General features: G+C 56.0%; 2 protein-coding genes and 1 non-coding gene across 6 annotated transcripts; 2 read left to right on the forward strand and 1 right to left on the reverse strand.

The window, feature by feature from the left end:
- Nucleotides 1-1,995: 1,995 nt before the first annotated feature.
- On the forward strand, nucleotides 1,996-4,312 carry RPL10 (ribosomal protein L10). The gene is made up of 7 exons (XM_040974621.1): nucleotides 1,996-2,055; nucleotides 2,161-2,206; nucleotides 2,922-2,980; nucleotides 3,067-3,174; nucleotides 3,279-3,417; nucleotides 3,867-4,029; nucleotides 4,106-4,312. The coding sequence occupies exons 2-7, from the start codon at nucleotides 2,184-2,186 to the stop codon at nucleotides 4,256-4,258; spliced, it is 645 nt and encodes a 214-aa protein (XP_040830555.1). The 5' UTR covers nucleotides 1,996-2,055; nucleotides 2,161-2,183; the 3' UTR covers nucleotides 4,259-4,312.
- Nucleotides 3,683-3,817, forward strand: LOC121152581. Its single transcript, XR_005883281.1, has one exon. It is a non-coding gene; the product is annotated as a small nucleolar RNA SNORA70 (small nucleolar RNA).
- A 1,795-nt stretch (nucleotides 4,313-6,107) lies between the features above and the next one.
- On the reverse strand, nucleotides 6,108-12,104 carry DNASE1L1 (deoxyribonuclease 1 like 1). 4 transcript variants are annotated; one of them, XM_040974624.1, is made up of 8 exons: nucleotides 11,983-12,104; nucleotides 8,591-8,790; nucleotides 8,182-8,237; nucleotides 8,016-8,102; nucleotides 6,998-7,098; nucleotides 6,808-6,920; nucleotides 6,481-6,729; nucleotides 6,108-6,397 (listed from the first exon to the last, which is right to left on the reverse strand). In XM_040974624.1, the coding sequence occupies exons 2-8, from the start codon at nucleotides 8,762-8,764 to the stop codon at nucleotides 6,269-6,271; spliced, it is 909 nt and encodes a 302-aa protein (XP_040830558.1). In that variant the 5' UTR covers nucleotides 8,765-8,790; nucleotides 11,983-12,104; the 3' UTR covers nucleotides 6,108-6,268. The 4 variants fall into 4 exon arrangements, with proteins under 4 accessions (XP_040830558.1, XP_040830557.1, XP_040830556.1 ...); XM_040974623.1 differs by having other exon boundaries at nucleotides 8,034-8,102; nucleotides 8,182-8,270; XM_040974622.1 differs by having other exon boundaries at nucleotides 8,182-8,270.
- Between the last annotated feature and the right edge of the window lie 4,082 nt (nucleotides 12,105-16,186).

Raw genomic sequence — 16,186 nt, forward strand, 5'->3', positions numbered from 1 at the left:
CCAGAACCCTCGGGTGCTGGCCCAGATTCAGGCAAGTGTCGCAGAGCGTGGGATGCAGGCTAGGGGAACTGGCAGAGCCTCCGGCCCGCCGTCCTTCCTGTGTGTGCGCAATCTGTGCTTTGCCGTGCAACACCTCGAAGGTCAAAGAGGCACTCGGCGATGCAGGCCAAGGCTGGGCCGGGTCCCAGAGCGGGACACCCTAACCCTAACCCTAACCCTAACCTACCCTGACACCGCTGCCTGAGGGGAGCAATCAAATCCTCCTGCCACAGGCACACGGCCAGCCAGAGGCAGAGCGGCCCGCCGAGGGCAGGGCTACTCCAGAGGACCCTGGTGCTCCAAGCCTCCACCTCGCTGGTGGGACCGGGGACGCGGCCACAGGAGTGGGCGGGCATGGCCTCCAAGGGGAAGGCCCCTGTGCAGGAGCGGGCAGGACAGGGACACGACAAGCCAGGAGCCCTCAGGAAAAGCCTGCGCGTGCTGATGACACGGGAGGCCAACCGTCTGCCTGACCATCGCAGGCCCCTGAAGCACAGTGACTGCGCTGGGTGCACGAGCAGCAGCCTGGGACCCAGGACTCGGTGCCTTGCCCACAGCACACGGTGACATGTCAGCAAGGACAAGCCCAGGGACAGCACAAGGGCCCCACATAGCCTTGGGCACCTGCAGCGGTAGGGGGTGCAAGTGTGTGGGGAGACTCCGGGCCCCTCAGGCCTGAGATCTGGGGTTCCCCCAAGAACAGGTCACCATGAGGCCCAGCAGGGATCAGGGCACAGCAGCCCCTCCCAGGGCTGCCTGGTGATGCCCCTGGGCAGGCGCTGGGACGCTCTCCCGGGAGAGCACCAGGAGAAGGGCCAGGCCGCAGCACCCCAGACTCCCCGGCCTGTGGCTTTGGAGGAGGAACCTCCCGGAGCTGCCCCACCCGCAGGGCCGGCGCAGGACAGGGCACCCATTGCCCAGGACCTACCTCCCCGGGGTCTCCCAAGCCAGGAAGAGCAAGAGCCCCAGCTGACGCCTCCCAGGGGCCGGGACCCCTACATGCTTGGGGGGCGGGTGGAGGGCCACACCCTCGGGTGAGGGGCACGGGAGGACTGGGTCACTTTTGCGTCCCTTGTCGGGAAGCGCCCGGAGTCCCGACAGAGGGCAGGGGCCTCAGCTGTGCCCCTTCCTGGGGTGCTGCCCGGGCAGGCAGCGGGAGGAGCGGTGCAGGCCCCCCCATCGCCCCCAGAACCGGCCGGGCCACGCCCTGGGGCGCACAGGCAGGGCCAGGAGGGAGCGCCGGGACAGGTGGGGGCCAGGTGAAGCCGCAGGGGCTGGCGCTCGCGCCAGGGGCCAGGACAAGTGTTGGATCGACAGGGTGACGCCGCGCTCCCTGCGCCACTCCGGGTGTAGGGGACCCAGCTGCTCAGTGGCTCTCATGGTCAATGAGCGTTCCGTCGTGTTCACCGTAAATAAAACAAAGAACAGTGAGTATGAAAAAATTAGACCACGCCATAGCTTAGCTCGGAGCAAAGGGTGCGCACATTCTTTGGTGATCGAAACCTTCGGGAACCGTCTCCCGCTCTGGCCTTCCGGCTGACAAAGGACCATGGCCCAAACACGCCGTGCCGCCACGTCCCCGCAGGGCCTCACAGGCTCGAGAGACTCAGGGCGGCAGTGTGCAGCTTGGGGTCGCAACAACATCGGCAGGGCCTCCGCGAGTCCCGCTGGGCGGCACTTTGCTTTTCAAAAGTTTGAAATACTGGTGTGAAAGCAGCGGCCGGAATCCCACCCCCAAGATGGCAACGGCGGAAGCGCGCGCCGCGTGCGCGTGCGTGGCCGAGCCCCATTCGCCCGCGGGCCGCCGGGAGCTCCTCGGCGCCGCTTGTTTCTGCATCCTGCGCATGTGCGCGGCTCGTCTCCTACGCATGCGCGGAATGGCATTGCGTCTATGGTCGGAACGTTTGACAGAGCGTCCGCCCTCCGAGGCGTAGACTCTATGGTCCCTACGCATGAAGAGAGGCCCACTATATAAGGACTGCGCAGGCGTGGGAGCGCCTCTTTTCCTCCGGCGCGGTGAGTATTCGCGAAGCTTCGTTCGTCAGGTACCCTTGCGCTTTCTCTGCTGTGGCTTCGGGCCTGTGCTAGTTTTCCTTTCCGACAGTACCTGTTTCTTTACAGCCACCGAAGATCCTGGTGTCGCCATGGGCCGCCGCCCCGCCCGGTGGTGAGTTCGCAGTCTAGTTTTACTTTTCCAAAAATGAAGGTGAAGTCCTTCGGCGGTTATAGCCATTAGGTGGGGTCGCGCACATTTCGGATTCTTGTCTTAGAATCACCTGTGTCCACCCGATGTCTTCCCGCACGCTTTTGACTTTGCCCTGTACTCTGCTCCGATTTCCTTCGGATTTGGCATTTTGTGCTGCTTTGCAGCACGTCTCGTTATCTGGCTCATGGACCTAGTGCTGCGTGTGCGGCTCCAAGTGCCGGAAACGACGTCAGCCTTCCCTCCCCGCGTCGGCCGCCATTTCGCCACTCTGAGTGCCCCGTGCGCTCTCCCTGCCGGCCGCTTTGCGGACGCCCCGCCGGCAGCTGCACCCCGGCCTCCTGCCTGTCCCCCCAGGGGGCGCCCTGCGCGGCCGAGTAGCGGCCACGTGCCTGGAGGACTTTGGCCGAATGGCCCGCGCGTGTGCAGGAAGGGAAGGTTGTCTTCCCAGCCCGGGGAAGCTGGAAAGTAGCTGCCTTCATGGGAAGCTGTGGGTGCAGCCAGGCGCTCGAGCTTTTCTTGGTCTCACTGGTCTTGTGCTGTGGCCTTTTACGTTAGACTCGTAATGCACCCAGTGAAGAGGTTGACAGATTCTCCAGCCTTTTCCCTGTCCCCTTCAGAGGCCTAATGCGGTTCCTTGGGAATTCTACCCAGTCTGGGGTTCTTTTTCCTCCCGCAGCTACCGGTACTGTAAGAACAAGCCATACCCCAAGTCTCGTTTCTGCCGAGGTGTCCCTGGTAAGTAGGGCAAGCTTCCTTTCTGCTTTGGCACTGCTCAGTTCCTTGTGGCAGCCCCCGCACATCAAGCCTTGTAACTCTTTCAGATGCTAAGATCCGCATCTTTGACCTGGGTCGGAAGAAGGCCAAGGTAGACGAGTTCCCACTGTGTGGCCATATGGTTTCAGACGAGTATGAGCAGCTCTCTTCGGAAGGTGAGGCCTTGCGCCAGCCCCGCATTTGCTTCCAGACTCCCAGCTAACCCATGGCCCTGGAGCTGGGAATGGTAGTCTTACCTCGGCCTGTTTCTCCCTGCTAGCCCTGGAGGCTGCCCGTATTTGTGCCAACAAGTACATGGTGAAGAGCTGTGGCAAGGATGGCTTCCATATCCGAGTGCGACTGCACCCTTTCCATGTCATCCGCATCAACAAGATGCTGTCCTGCGCTGGTGCTGACAGGTAGGCTGGCCATTCGCAAGCATCTTCCTCAACTTAGAACCTGCCTTGGGGTCTTGCTTAAATCTGAGTCCAATTAGCCAATCTGAGGCAGTAGTAACAGCCCACTGAGCTGCCTGGGGTTTTCAGGGACATGCCCTGTGCCTGCTACCAGATGCCTGTGATTGACTGTCCTTGTTAGGCCTGGGAGGGAGGCTGGCAGAGAGCTGGGTGCAAAGGGTGGTGGGTGGCTCTTGGCAGCTCTCACAGCAGTTAGGACCCATGTGCCCTGCAGCTAATTAAGCCGACCAGCTCCCCTATGCCTTGGGCGCCTGGTGTGCAATGGCTGCAAACAGCATTCTCCTTGGTAGTGTATGCAACCTGTTCCTTGTACGGGTTGCGCTAAGGGACCTTGGAGACAGTCCTTCAAAGTTGCCAATCCTGCTTCTGACCTCATGCTGTTCCTCATCTAGGCTGCAGACAGGCATGCGGGGTGCTTTTGGAAAGCCCCAGGGCACAGTCGCCAGGGTTCACATTGGCCAAGTCATCATGTCCATCCGCACCAAGCTGCAGAACAAGGAACATGTGGTTGAGGCCCTACGCAGGGCCAAGTTCAAGTTTCCTGGTCGCCAGAAGGTCAGTAGCATTTCAGCCTTTTTATCCCACTAGACTGACCCCTGTCCTGAGTCAACTCACTCTTGCCTCCTTTCAGATCCACATCTCCAAGAAGTGGGGCTTTACTAAGTTCAATGCGGATGAATTTGAAGACATGGTGGCCGAGAAGCGGCTCATCCCTGATGGCTGTGGGGTCAAATACATCCCCAACCGTGGTCCCTTGGACAAGTGGCGAGCTCTCCACTCGTGAGACCTCTGCTCTTCTGTGCTCCTAAATCTGACCAAAATAAATCTTGATTGTCGACTTGCGTTGTGTCTTGATTCAGCTCACATGCAGGTTTGCTGCCTGAGTCCTTGCGGTCCTTTTCCTTCAGAATTGGGCTGGCCACCAAGAATACGGTAAGGCCAGAGCTGGTATTAGGCAGAATGCATGGCAAATAGACCATGGAAAGGACTTTGTCTTGCTTTATTTGAAAGCAAGGGACAGATAAAACTGGAATGCAATGGTTCGCTATAGAGGGCCACGGGAAGCTGCTGAGGTTTCATTCAGGCCTGTGGGTGGTTGCTTGCTCTCAAGTAGAGCAGTCAGCCACAGGAGCCAATGCTCCCTGTCAGATCCCCATCTCTAGGATGCTTGAGGGGGCTGGCAGCCATTTTGAGGTTCTGTGGGAATGTAGGGTGTGCTGGCGAGCCCAGGTATCTGTGGGCTTGCTTCCCACAGGTTCTAACCAGACCTAGTGTTTGTAATCTCTACTTACTGTCCTTTAGGATTTTTTTTAACCTTGGGGAGATAAGAACCATAAGTGTGGGTGTAACCAACACTTGTACAGCTCTGGGACCATGGCTTAATGAATCACACCAGTGCTAACAACCAGTCCCAGTTGTTCCACTTGTCCAGCTCCAGGTTTGTGCATCTGGGAAGGAGGTGGGTAAAGTCCTTGGGCTCCCTTGGGTGTGGGAAAGTCGGAGCTTGGCCCTTGCTCAGCTGGTGCAGCTGCCCCAGCAGTCAGATTGCCGTCATTCTGCTAGTCCCCAGAAGTGTTCTTGGTGCTTCAGGGGAGACTTGCTAGGATTAGGCTTGTGGCTCATGGTTGCAGTGGCCTGAACACACCCCTGCTGAGGAGCCGGGCACAGCTGGGTCACAAAGAATCAAAGCATTGTCTCCCCCCCCCCCCCCCCCCCCCCCGGTTGTAAATTAGATTTTGACTAACTGCATTATTTCATCCCAGTAGCAATTGGGATCTTTTTTAAGATGTGTTTATTGGAAAGTTGGATATACAGAGGAGAGGCGGATGTACAGAGGAGGAGATACTGAGGAAGATCTTCCGTCTGATGGTTCATTCCCCAAGTGGCCACAACTCCTGGAGCTATGAGCCAATTCAAAGCCAGGAGCTGCTTCCAGGTTTCCCGCATGGGTGCAGGGGTCCTCCACTGCTTTCCCAGGATGCAAGCAGGGAGCTGCATGGGAAGCAGGGCTGCTGGGATTAGAATCGGCACCCATATGGGATCCCGGGCATGCAAGGTGAGGACCTTAACCACTACACTATCGTGCCAGGCCCAGCAATTGGGATCTTAGTGCTTTGCTGCTGATTTGTGTGAGTTTTGTATACAAACCCCACTGGCACACTTGCTGCACAGGTGTACTATTCCTTTCTGGCTTTTAGCCCCAGTGTTAAGGTTTCAGTTTTGTCTCACATAATGAAATCTTTTGGATCTGTTATGCCTGATGAGCTGCTCTACACCCTCTCCAGCCCTGCTTGCCTCCATTGCAGACGCTTCTGGTGGCCTGACAAATGGGGATGGCATGAGGCATCTATACAGAGGAGAGACAGAGGAAGATCTTCTGTCCTATGGTTCACTCCCCAGGCGGCCACAACGGCTGGAGCTGAGCCAATCCGAAGCCAGGAGCCTCTTCCAGGTCTCCCGCATGGGTGCAGGGTCCCAAGGCTTTGGGCTGTCCTCCACTGCTTTCCCAGGCCACAGGCAGGGAGCTGGGTAGGAAGCTGGGCTGCCGGGATTAGAACCGGTGCCGATATGGGATTCCGGGCGTGCAAGATGAGGACCTTAACCACTGCGCCATCGCGCCGGGCCCAGGGCCCCTGGCTTTATCTGGTAATTCCACACAGGCCAAACTAAAAACCAATGGAGGAAGGCTACAGTTGCTGCAGCCTCTGGAGCAGGGGGATGAGATGGGGGAGACCAAGGTTGGAGTCCTCAGGGTAGTGTCATCACATGCGTGGGCAGCAGATCCTCGGGGAGGTCAGGCCACCCGGGCCAGCTCAGGGGGCAGCAGTGACAACAGCAGAGCAGCCAGGCTCAGGGGCTGGATGCTCCTCGCCGCCTGGTTAAGCTCCACCTCCACAGGGTAGTGGTCACTGATTTTCAGGGCCTGGGGACAGCAAGTGGGAAGAAGCATGAGGCTGGAGGGCTCCCTGCCTGGGCTGCCCTCTAAGCACCGCCCCAGTCCCGTACCTCCTCTTCGGTGAGCTGGAAGTTCGTGGCGAAGTCAAAGGCAGCAGCAGACTGCACCAGGTTCTGGCAGCGCTCCCCATGCAGGATGATGCGGTCATAGGTGCAATGGGTGCTGGCCCGCACTGTGGTGTCCTCCCCGTCAGCGATTACCCAGCGGAAGCCAGGCTCTGTTCGCAGGAGCAGCTTGCTAAGGCGTTTTTTGGCCAGTGAGGCACAGTCGGCATTGAAGTCTCCAAGCAGGATCACGTCCTAGAGAGAGCGGCCGTGCTGGGGAGCAGGCCCTAGCTGCTCCGCCACATCCTGTCCCTGTCAGCCACTCAGCCTTACCTTGCTCTGCCAGTGCTGGGAGGCATCCAGAAACACGTCGTAGAGGGCAGTAAGCTCCTTCTCCACATCCTTTGGGGTGCTGTGTAGCGGGACCAGCACCAGGCTGGGGAGCACTGCAAGGCGCGCAGAGCCAGGGCTGCTGTGTGTGCTCCCCAGACCCCACACACCAGACCCCCATGTCCCCTCCTACCTTTGCTGGGCAGACTGAAGTGGGCCACAAAGGGCTCCCGGGCAAAGAGGTCATCCTGGTCATGGTACACGTAGGAGTCCAGTACCTGTGTCCTGTGGGACCTGAGAGGACCAGAGGACGGCAAGCAGTGGCTGTGAGCTGCTGACTGGGCTTGCAGTGCTGCTGGCTGACATGCTGCAAGAGGAACTTCTAGCCAGCTGCCATGCTTCCCAAAGGCTACAACTTCCTTTTATTCCAATACAGTTGATATGCCAAAGATCTTTTTACTTGTGCTTAAAGTGTACGTGGGGGTGTGGTGCAGTCACGAGCTGTGCTGCTGCAGCACTGGCAATCCTAGTGCACTCTTCACCAAAAGAAACGTGCTGCAGCTGTCAGCAGTTCCTCTCTGTTCCCTCCTCCGCAGCCTTCCCCAGCTACTGCTCTGACGTCCTGTGGCTTCACGGATTCTGAACTTGTCATACAAATGCAATAAAATACTGCACGACCTGTGTGTCTCAGTGCTATCTTTCTTTTCTGCGTCTACCCATGCTGCAGCCTGTGGCTGGTCCGTCTTCCTTGTCGTTGCTAAATACTATTGCGGCATGAGGGTAGACTGCATGTGTGCACCACCATCCATTGTGACCATGCGTGGACAGGTGGGCTGCGTAGGGCCTGGTTATGCTTCATGTAAGGGGCTTGCTCCCTGGGAGCTCTCTATTGCATCTGGAACAGATTGCACCTGCACATAATTCCATGTGCCCCCCTTCACTGACAGTGGCACCCATATCGATCCTGATACCAAAACCCTCCACTGCTGCGCACAGCCCATCCTCCCAGGGCCCTGGTCTGTTTCTGAAAATCAGGCCCAGACAAGGCCCAGAAGCAGATCCCACTGAGCCTCTCAGAGCCCACTACCGGTCACTCCCTTACCAGGGAACAGGAGGGGGGCCCACGTTTGTGCTACATTAACACACTGACTGGCACAGAGGTAGAGGAGGGGCGGCTGTACCCAGTCTGCTCTTGTCCCCGCCACACTTACCGGTAGATGTACACGTACTTCTCCATGTATGTGCTGCGCCCCAACAGCTGGCTACTCAGCGAGCTATAGGGCCCAGAGCCATCGAATCTGAGGACCAGAGGGATGTGCACGCTCAGGGCCTTGGTGGCCCTGGAAGGGGCACAGAGACACACAGAAGCCCGCTCACCTGTTGAGTTCTCGCAGCAGCAGGGCGACAGCACGGTCAGAAGGGTCCACCACCTCCTGCAGCACCATTATGTCACAGCGGGCCACGATCTGCAAGAGCAACCCAACCTGCTGCCAGCTGCTGCGGCACGGGGGCTTGGCAGAGGTGTGACCAACAGTGGCATGGCTCACCAGCCGCAGCCCAGAAAGCACAATGGCACTAGAAAGGACCTGGGGAAGGCCTGCATGCCATCCCCACCCACACCCCAACCATTTCGCAGAAGAGGTGACTGAGGCCAATGGCGGCTCAGGAGTGTGACCTGCACATCTGCACCCACGTTGCTCGAGTCCCCTCGGCTCTGCATTCTGCTCCTAGTCACCCAAGTCTGGCGTCCCCCCAAGGCCCAGCTTCCCTGTAGCAGTGAACATACTCGAACTAAGGTGTCCATCACCTCCACCTGGGCGACCTTGACCAGCGTCAGCCGTTGAGTGTTGAAGGCGCAGACTCGGAAGGCCTCCATGCCCCTGGTCAGGAGGAGCAACAGCAGCACAGCCGGGCGGAGCATGGCCACGGGCAGCCGCACGCCCCGCGGGCTCTCCCACATGCACACGTTTCTGCTTCTGTGGAGGCCTGAGGGCACAGCACCAAGAGGAACACATGCACCCCCAAGCTACCCTGCCTCCTCCAGGGGCAAGTGCTCAAATGCCAACACCCCCCCCCCCCAACATCTCTTAGCTTTTCTTGTTCAAAGTTATGGTCGGGGCCCGGCACAGTGGCCTAGCAGCTAAAGTCCTCGCCTTGAATGCGCCAGGATCCCATATGGGCGCTGGTTCTAATCCCAGCTGCTCCACTTCCCATCCAGCTCCCTGCTTGCGTCCTGGGAAAGCAGTGGAGGATGACCCAAAGCCTTGGGAGCCTGCACCCACGTGGGAGACCTGGAGGAGGTTCCTGGCTCCTGGTTTCGGATCGGCACATCACTGGCCAATGTGGTTAACTCGGGGAGTGAATCATCAGATGGAAGATCTTCCTCTCTGTCTCTCCTCCTCTCTGTATATCTGACTTTGTAATAAAATAAATAAATCTTTTTTTAAAAAGTTATATAAAAAAGTCATGGTTGGATACACATTATAGCAAACGTGAGTGGCAGCAGCATCGGTCAGAGGCTCTTCTTCTGCGTGCTCACCAGCTCAGCGGGCTGTCCCGGGCCCTGCTTCTCCACCTCAGTGGCCATGTTGTCCTGCCCATGCCCAGCCCCTGGCAGGGCACTGTCTTTCTGTAAATCTAAGAGACAAAAAGATCTGTAAATCTAAGAAACAGAGAGAAAGATCTTTCACGCGCTGATTCACTCCCCAAGTGGCCTCAGTGGCCGGAGTTGAGCAGGTCCGAAGCCAGGAGCCAGGAACTAAGGTCTCCCACCGGGTACAGGGTGCCAAGGAGCTGGGCCGTCCTCCACTGCTTTCTACACATGTGGGCACACTGAACCAGGCATTTAGCCTAACACTTAAGACAACTGTGTCCCAGTCAGCGTGCTTGGGTTCAACCCAGATCTGTTCCCAATTCTAGAACCGTTCCCTGGCTGGGTCCTCGACACCTACATGGGAGACCCAGGTTGACCCTTCTGACTTCCAGCTTCAACCTGGCCCATGATGTGTGCCAGAAAATGGCAGCTCGCTTTGCCTCACAAATAAGCCAATTTTTTAAACAAATATAAATGTGCATACAGGTGCTGATGCTGTGGCATAATGAGTTAAGCCACCGATTGTAGCACTAGAGGCCCATGTGAGTGCCAGCTGGGAGTCCCAGCTGCTGCATCACTGATCCAGTTTTTGATGGGAAAGCAGCAGAGGAAAACCCCAGGTAGAAGAACTGGAGGAAAGCTCCTGGCTGTGGCCTGACCCAAGCACCTGCCTTGAGAGTGAGCCAATGGGGAGTAAATACTCTCTCCCTTTGCCTCTCTTTCCCTCTCTGCAGTTCTGCCTTTCCAATAAATAACAATATTTCCAAAAAATTAAAAATTTAAAGTATGTACAAACACCTACATTCCTGTTCTTTAAAAATATATAAAAACAAGTTAGTTGGGCATGATATGATGGCCTAGAGGCTAAATCCTCACTTTGCACTCGCCGGGATCCCATATGGGCACTGGTTCCTGTCCTGGCAGCTCCACTTCCCACCCAGCTCCCTGCCTGTGGCCTGGGAAAGCAGTGGAGGACGGCCCAAAGCCTTGGGACCCTGCACCTGCGTGGGAGACCTGGAAGAAGCTCCTGGCTCCTGACTTCTGATCGGTTCAGCTCCGGCCACAATGGCCGCTTGGGGAGTGAACCAGAGGATGGAAGATCTTTCTGTCTGCATCTCCTCTCTGTATATCTGCCTTTCTAATAAAAATTAAGAATTCTTTAAAAAATGATTATTTAAAATGTCCTTTTCTTGAGGCTTGGAGTGGTTGAGACCTTCTTGTGGTGCTCACATCTCACCCTGATGGACCTGGGTTGAGACCAGCCTCCGTTCCTGATTGCAGCTCTTGGGTAATGTACTCCCTGGGAGGTAGCAGGTGCTGGCTCAAGTGAACGGGTCCCTGCCATGCACGTGTGAGACCTGGGCTGTGTTCGTGGGGCTGCAGCATGCTGAAGCCTGGACTGAGGCTTGCGTGACTGATTGCTTTCAGGTACCCACATGGGTGGCAGGGAGCCGGTCAGTTGAGCCATCTGTGTTAGCCTCCTGGTCCTGCATTAGCACAAAACTGGAGTCAGCAAGCAAAGCTAGGTCTCAGACACAAGCACACCAACGGTGCGACTATCTAAAGCACAGGCTAAATTTAGGCTCCCTATTTTTAACTTTTTGAAGTACCACATTGTTTTCCATCAGTGTTGTTCTACTTTACATTTCCAATAACAGTACATAAGGGTTTGACGTCATTCCTTTATTTTAAAAATGGCTTATTTAGTTAGACGATGGAGTTACATAGAGGGAGAGACAGAGAAAACAAAACAAAACAAAATAAACTTCCATTTGCTGGTTCACTTCCCAAGTGGCAGCAACGGCCAGAACTGTACCCGGGTCTCCCGCACGGGTGCAGGGTCCCAAGGCTTTGGGCCGTCCTCCACTGCTTTCCCAGGCCACAGGCAGGGAGCTGGGTGCGAACAGAAGCAGCCAGGATTGCAGCACTAATACAAAGCGTCGGCAGGATAACCCTGTATTAAATCCTGGCCGCAACCTCATTCTCTTCAAATGCTGCTGCTAGTCTTCAAGCCAGGCCACCAACCCACAGCCAGCCTCCTTCAGGAGTTGCAGAGACCCTGATGTTTCTGCTTTCTCTCCCTCATTCCAGCTTGCAGACACGCCTGGGCCAGACCTGCGCTGTGTGACGCTGCCCGCACTGCGGAGCCCTTCTCCTGCATCTTGTCTTCTGAGCCGTACTTCCCCACCATGTCCTGCTCTTTGCCTCAGCTTCAGCCCAGTGTACCCCAGCTTAGGTTCGGCCCCACAGCTCCATTTCTGCCTGTATTGCTGTCTTTCCCGGCTGCACCACTTGCCTCTGCTTTCTAACCAACTGTTGCGTCACTCTGCCAGCCGGCCTCTCCTGCCTGGGGCCTATTCTGGGATCCATGGCTGTACAGGGCAGCCCTAGGCTGGCAGGGGCACGCGCAGGACCACTCTGGGCCGAGACCACAACAACAGACAGGAAGAACAAGAGAGAGCCAGGGTTTGGCCCTGACCCCACCCCGCTGCAAAGCCCACGTTGCGAGGTTCCCTTCCCTTTCTCCCCTCCCTGGGTACAGGGTAACGTCGTCCCTTTTGGCCTCAGCCCAGGGGCTCTCGTACCTGTGCGCACCGCCTTGTCATCAGGCCAGCCTCAGTATCCAGCAGATGGAGGCAGCCCAGGGACTCACATCAAGCAACTGCCCGGGTGGGGATCCGAGAGGAGAGGGGAAGGAACTGGCTTTCGCAATCGCTGGGCCGCAGCTGGCGCAGCCGGGCCCCGCCCTTGCTGGCTCTGCTCTTCAGAGGCAGGCCCTGGCCAATGAGAGAGGACAGACCCATGGCTCTAAGAATCTGGCAGGCCCGCAGCCTGCTGACTTGGAGCAGTGATGCCCCGCCCACTTCCCTCAACTAGAAGTCTCCTGAATGCAGGGCCCCGGCTGGGAGGAGCTGCTGGCTGGGAGTGTCCCCAGGCTCCAGTGAGGCATGTTGCTACAAGCCTAAAACCAGGAATAGCCCATGCACCAACCACACTGGCCATGCTTATGGCAGACAAAGAAGCTTTCCCATAAGTCTTTAAGAATTAAAAATAGGAGCTGGCAGACCTGGTGCAATAGCCTAGTGGCTAAAGTCCTAGCCTTGCCTGTGTCGGGATCCCATATGGGCACTGGTTCTAATCTTGCCTGCTCCATTTCCTTTCCAGCTCCCGGCTGGAAAATAAGTATTTTTAAAAATAGATTTATGACTTTGTTATTTGAAAGGCAGAGAGTTAGAGGGGAGGCCAGATATTCCCGTTCCCCAAATGGCTGCAATGGACAGGGCGGGGCCAAGCTCCAGCCAAGAGATTTTGAGCCTCCCACATATTGCAGGGCCCGTGCACTTGGCCACCCTTTGCTGCTTTCCTGCGCATGGCAAGGAGCTGGCCGGAGCAGCTGGGACCTGAAGCGGTGCCCAATGGGATGCTGCTGCTGTGGGCCACTGTTCAGTTTGTTGTGCCACAATGGAGGCCCAGAAATTTGATTTGGTTTTAAAGCAATAAAGTTATGGTTTAAAAAAGGAAAATATGGGAGGTGGTGGTGTCACTGATGACACGTGCCACTTGTATGATTAATTGACAGCGGACAGAGCACTCTGCCCTTCCTACATCCTCTAACACCATTCAAGTTAATTGAAGGCGGGAAAAATGCACCCTGCCCCTCCTGCCTTGTGCTGCACCATTCACAACAACTGAGAGCCCAGAAATGACTGCAGAGGTTCCCGCACCTGGCCCCTCCTGCCTCCTGCATTAAGCTAGTTAACTACAGGAAAACTTTGGGCTCTGGTAACTCCCTGCCTGCCTGAAACTTTGTACTGCATGGCTTTCAATCTGAATGGAGGATGAGAGCTTAAAAACCCCTGACGTTGGCGGGTCGGCCCAGTGGCTCCTGGGGTGTAGTGGGAACTGCAGTCACCAAGCTTGGGGAAATAAAGACTCCTCCTCACATCCTACACTTGAGTCCATGTGATCTCTCTCAATCCAAAACAGTGGCAGTGTAACATAGTACGCAAAATGTCCAAATGCGAAGCAACAATCCCATAGCTGTGCTGGTTTGATTCCTGACTGCCCCGCTTCCCATCCAGCTCCCTGCCTGTGGCCTGGGAAAGCAGTGGAGGACGGCCCAAAGCCTTGGGACCCTGCACCTGCGTGGGAGACCTGGAAGAAGCTCCTGGCTCCTAGCTTTGGATTGGCTCAGCTCCAGCTGTTGCGGTCACTTGGGGAGTGAATCAACAAACGGAAGATATTTCTCTCTGGGTCACCCACACGGGTACAGGATCACAAGGCTTTGGGCCGTCCTCCACTGCTTTCCCAGGCCACAGGCAGGGAGCTGGATGGGAAGTGGAGCTGCCGGGATTAGAACCCTAACTCTAACCTTTTTTTTTTTTTTTTAAGATTTATTTTTAAGATGTATAGAAAGAAAGAAAGAAAAAAGAAAACTAGGGGTGTGTGTGTGTGGTGTAGTGTGTTGAGCTCACTCCTGCTGCTATTCCATCTGGATGCCAGTGACAATGTGAGTTCCAGTTGCTGCACTATTTTTTTTTTTAAAAAATTCATTTATTTTTATTTGAAAGACAGATTTTACAGATAGGAGAGACAGAGACAGGCAGAGATTCCATCTGCTGGTTCACTCAGCAAACGGCCTCGACAGCTAGGGCTGGGCTGCAGCCAGCAGCTTCTCCCAGGTCTCCATGTTGGTGCACAGGCACAAGGACTTCTCCAGGTGCATTAGTAAGTGGAGCAAACGGGACTTGAAATGGTGCTTATATGGGTGATGGCATCAGAGGCAGTGGTTTATCTTCCATGTGGGTACAGGAGCCCAAAGACTTGGGCCATCCTCCACTGCTTTCTCAGGCACATAGGCAGGGGGCTGGATGGGAGCTGGGCCAATTGGAAGCCAGGAGCCAGAAGCGTCTTCAGGGTCTCCCACATGGGTAAAGGGTCCCAAGGACTTGGGGCATCCACTACTACTTTCTCAGGCTATAAACAGGGAGCTGGATCAGAAGTAGAGTAGCCAGGACACGAATCAGTGTCCATATGGTGCTTTCAGGCTGAGGATTAGCCAGTTGAGCTATAGCACCAGCCCATATATAGGTATTTTCAAAGAATTATATGAAGCTTGGCTGCTGATGGGTGCCAGGCCAGGATCCTCTCCATGCTTGGAGTCCTGATTCCAGCCACCGTGTCCACACGGTGACCTGTCCCTGGGTCTGCCTGAACTCCAGAGACTGCTCCCTTCACGGTGAGTACACCAAGTACACCGAGGGGGGGATGTCTGGAGGACTGGGCGGGCCCAGGCCCCACCCGCCGCCATCATGGTACAGTGGACGGGACTGGGGAGGGGGAGAGCTTGGGACCTGAGGATTTAAGCTTTCAGCAGCCTGCTGGTGGGATCGTCTCAGTGCTCGGAGCTCCGATTCCAGCTACCATGTTCTTGCAGTGACCTGTCCCTGGGTGGCCAGTGTGCCATTTGGTGTCAGGCTCCACCTGCTGGCCTCCTGGAGGTCTGCTCTGGAGTTCAGGGGCTTTGAATTGCTGCTTAGGTAGCTCCATGTTGAGCCCACTGTGCTGCTGTTTTTCTCAAATCAATCCTGAAGACTCCCAATCACAGAGTAACTTTTCCTTTGAAGGTAAGGGAGGGTACTGAGACCTGGCATTTACAGGACAGGGACCAGATGATCTTTATAGATAAGACTGATATACCAAACTCCATTAAATACTGTGTAGAACTTGTAATCACCGAACACCAGTCCATGCAAAAGCTAAGGCTCGGAGCTGGAGCTCGGAGCTCGTCTAGCAGGATCATATCCTGTTACCTGACATGATAATGGATCAGGAAACGGGTCACATTGGGCAGGGCCATGACATTAAGTAGCACGCTAGAGAACCATATCCGGGGTAGATTCCGTGGGGGATGTGTGGGCCAAACCCTGTGGAAATTCTAGCCCCACAGGTTAGTTCAAGAGATACGGTGGTGATGGACTAAGCTAGGTGGGACCAAGGAGCCTGCCATCACTCACAGGTTAAGGAACCCACAACAGTCTGGACTGGTCAAGGCAGCAGCACCTGAATGTGCATCCTGAATAGGGTGTGGAGTGCGCGGGCTGCAATGTTCATGACCAGCTCATATAAGGCTAAATGGAAGGCCAGACTACGCTGGACACTGGCCTAAAACCCAATGGCATGTATGAGAACTGGGTCTGGGAGGGGATCAAGTGGAGGAACTTGGGAAACTCCCCTGGTGAGTCATAACTCCAGCTGCTGAACATGTGGTCCAGACCTGGGGCAGACGAGCTGGACAAAGTAGCCCCAATGGCTGGCCAAAGTGTGAAATGGTAATGGAACAGGGTGTACCGGGCAGCACTGAGCAAACCTTAGCTCACAAGTGAAACTAGAAATCAGGATGGAGCACAGGTCATGCCGAGCTAGGCTCTTGCACCTACTGGTCTGCAAGAGCCAAGGACGCTAAGCCACAGTGTCTAAGGCAGGGGTTGGGATGGGTGTGGGGCTGTGCCAAGCTGAGTCAGAGCCACCACTGGCATGCATGTAATCTATGGCTTGGAACAGGCCCGGTTGGGGAGCTAAGGGGACACCCTAGCTGGGTTGAGATTTCCACCAAGGAGCACGTGGCTAGAATGGGGGCTGCGTTCTGATCAGGATATGGCTATAGTCTCCCTTGGCACAAGTGTGGGTTGCGACAGGATGCATTAAGCCGGGTTAGACTCCAACACCTTCTGGTGCTCTGGAAGACCAGGGTAGATGTGGGACAGACTAGGCTAGGTTTCAGTGTCT

The sequence above is a fragment of the Ochotona curzoniae genome, unplaced genomic scaffold (assembly GCF_017591425.1).
Source record: "Ochotona curzoniae isolate NIBS_2020 unplaced genomic scaffold, NIBS_Ocur_1.0 contig_2469, whole genome shotgun sequence".
Lineage (NCBI taxonomy): Eukaryota > Metazoa > Chordata > Mammalia > Lagomorpha > Ochotonidae > Ochotona > Ochotona curzoniae.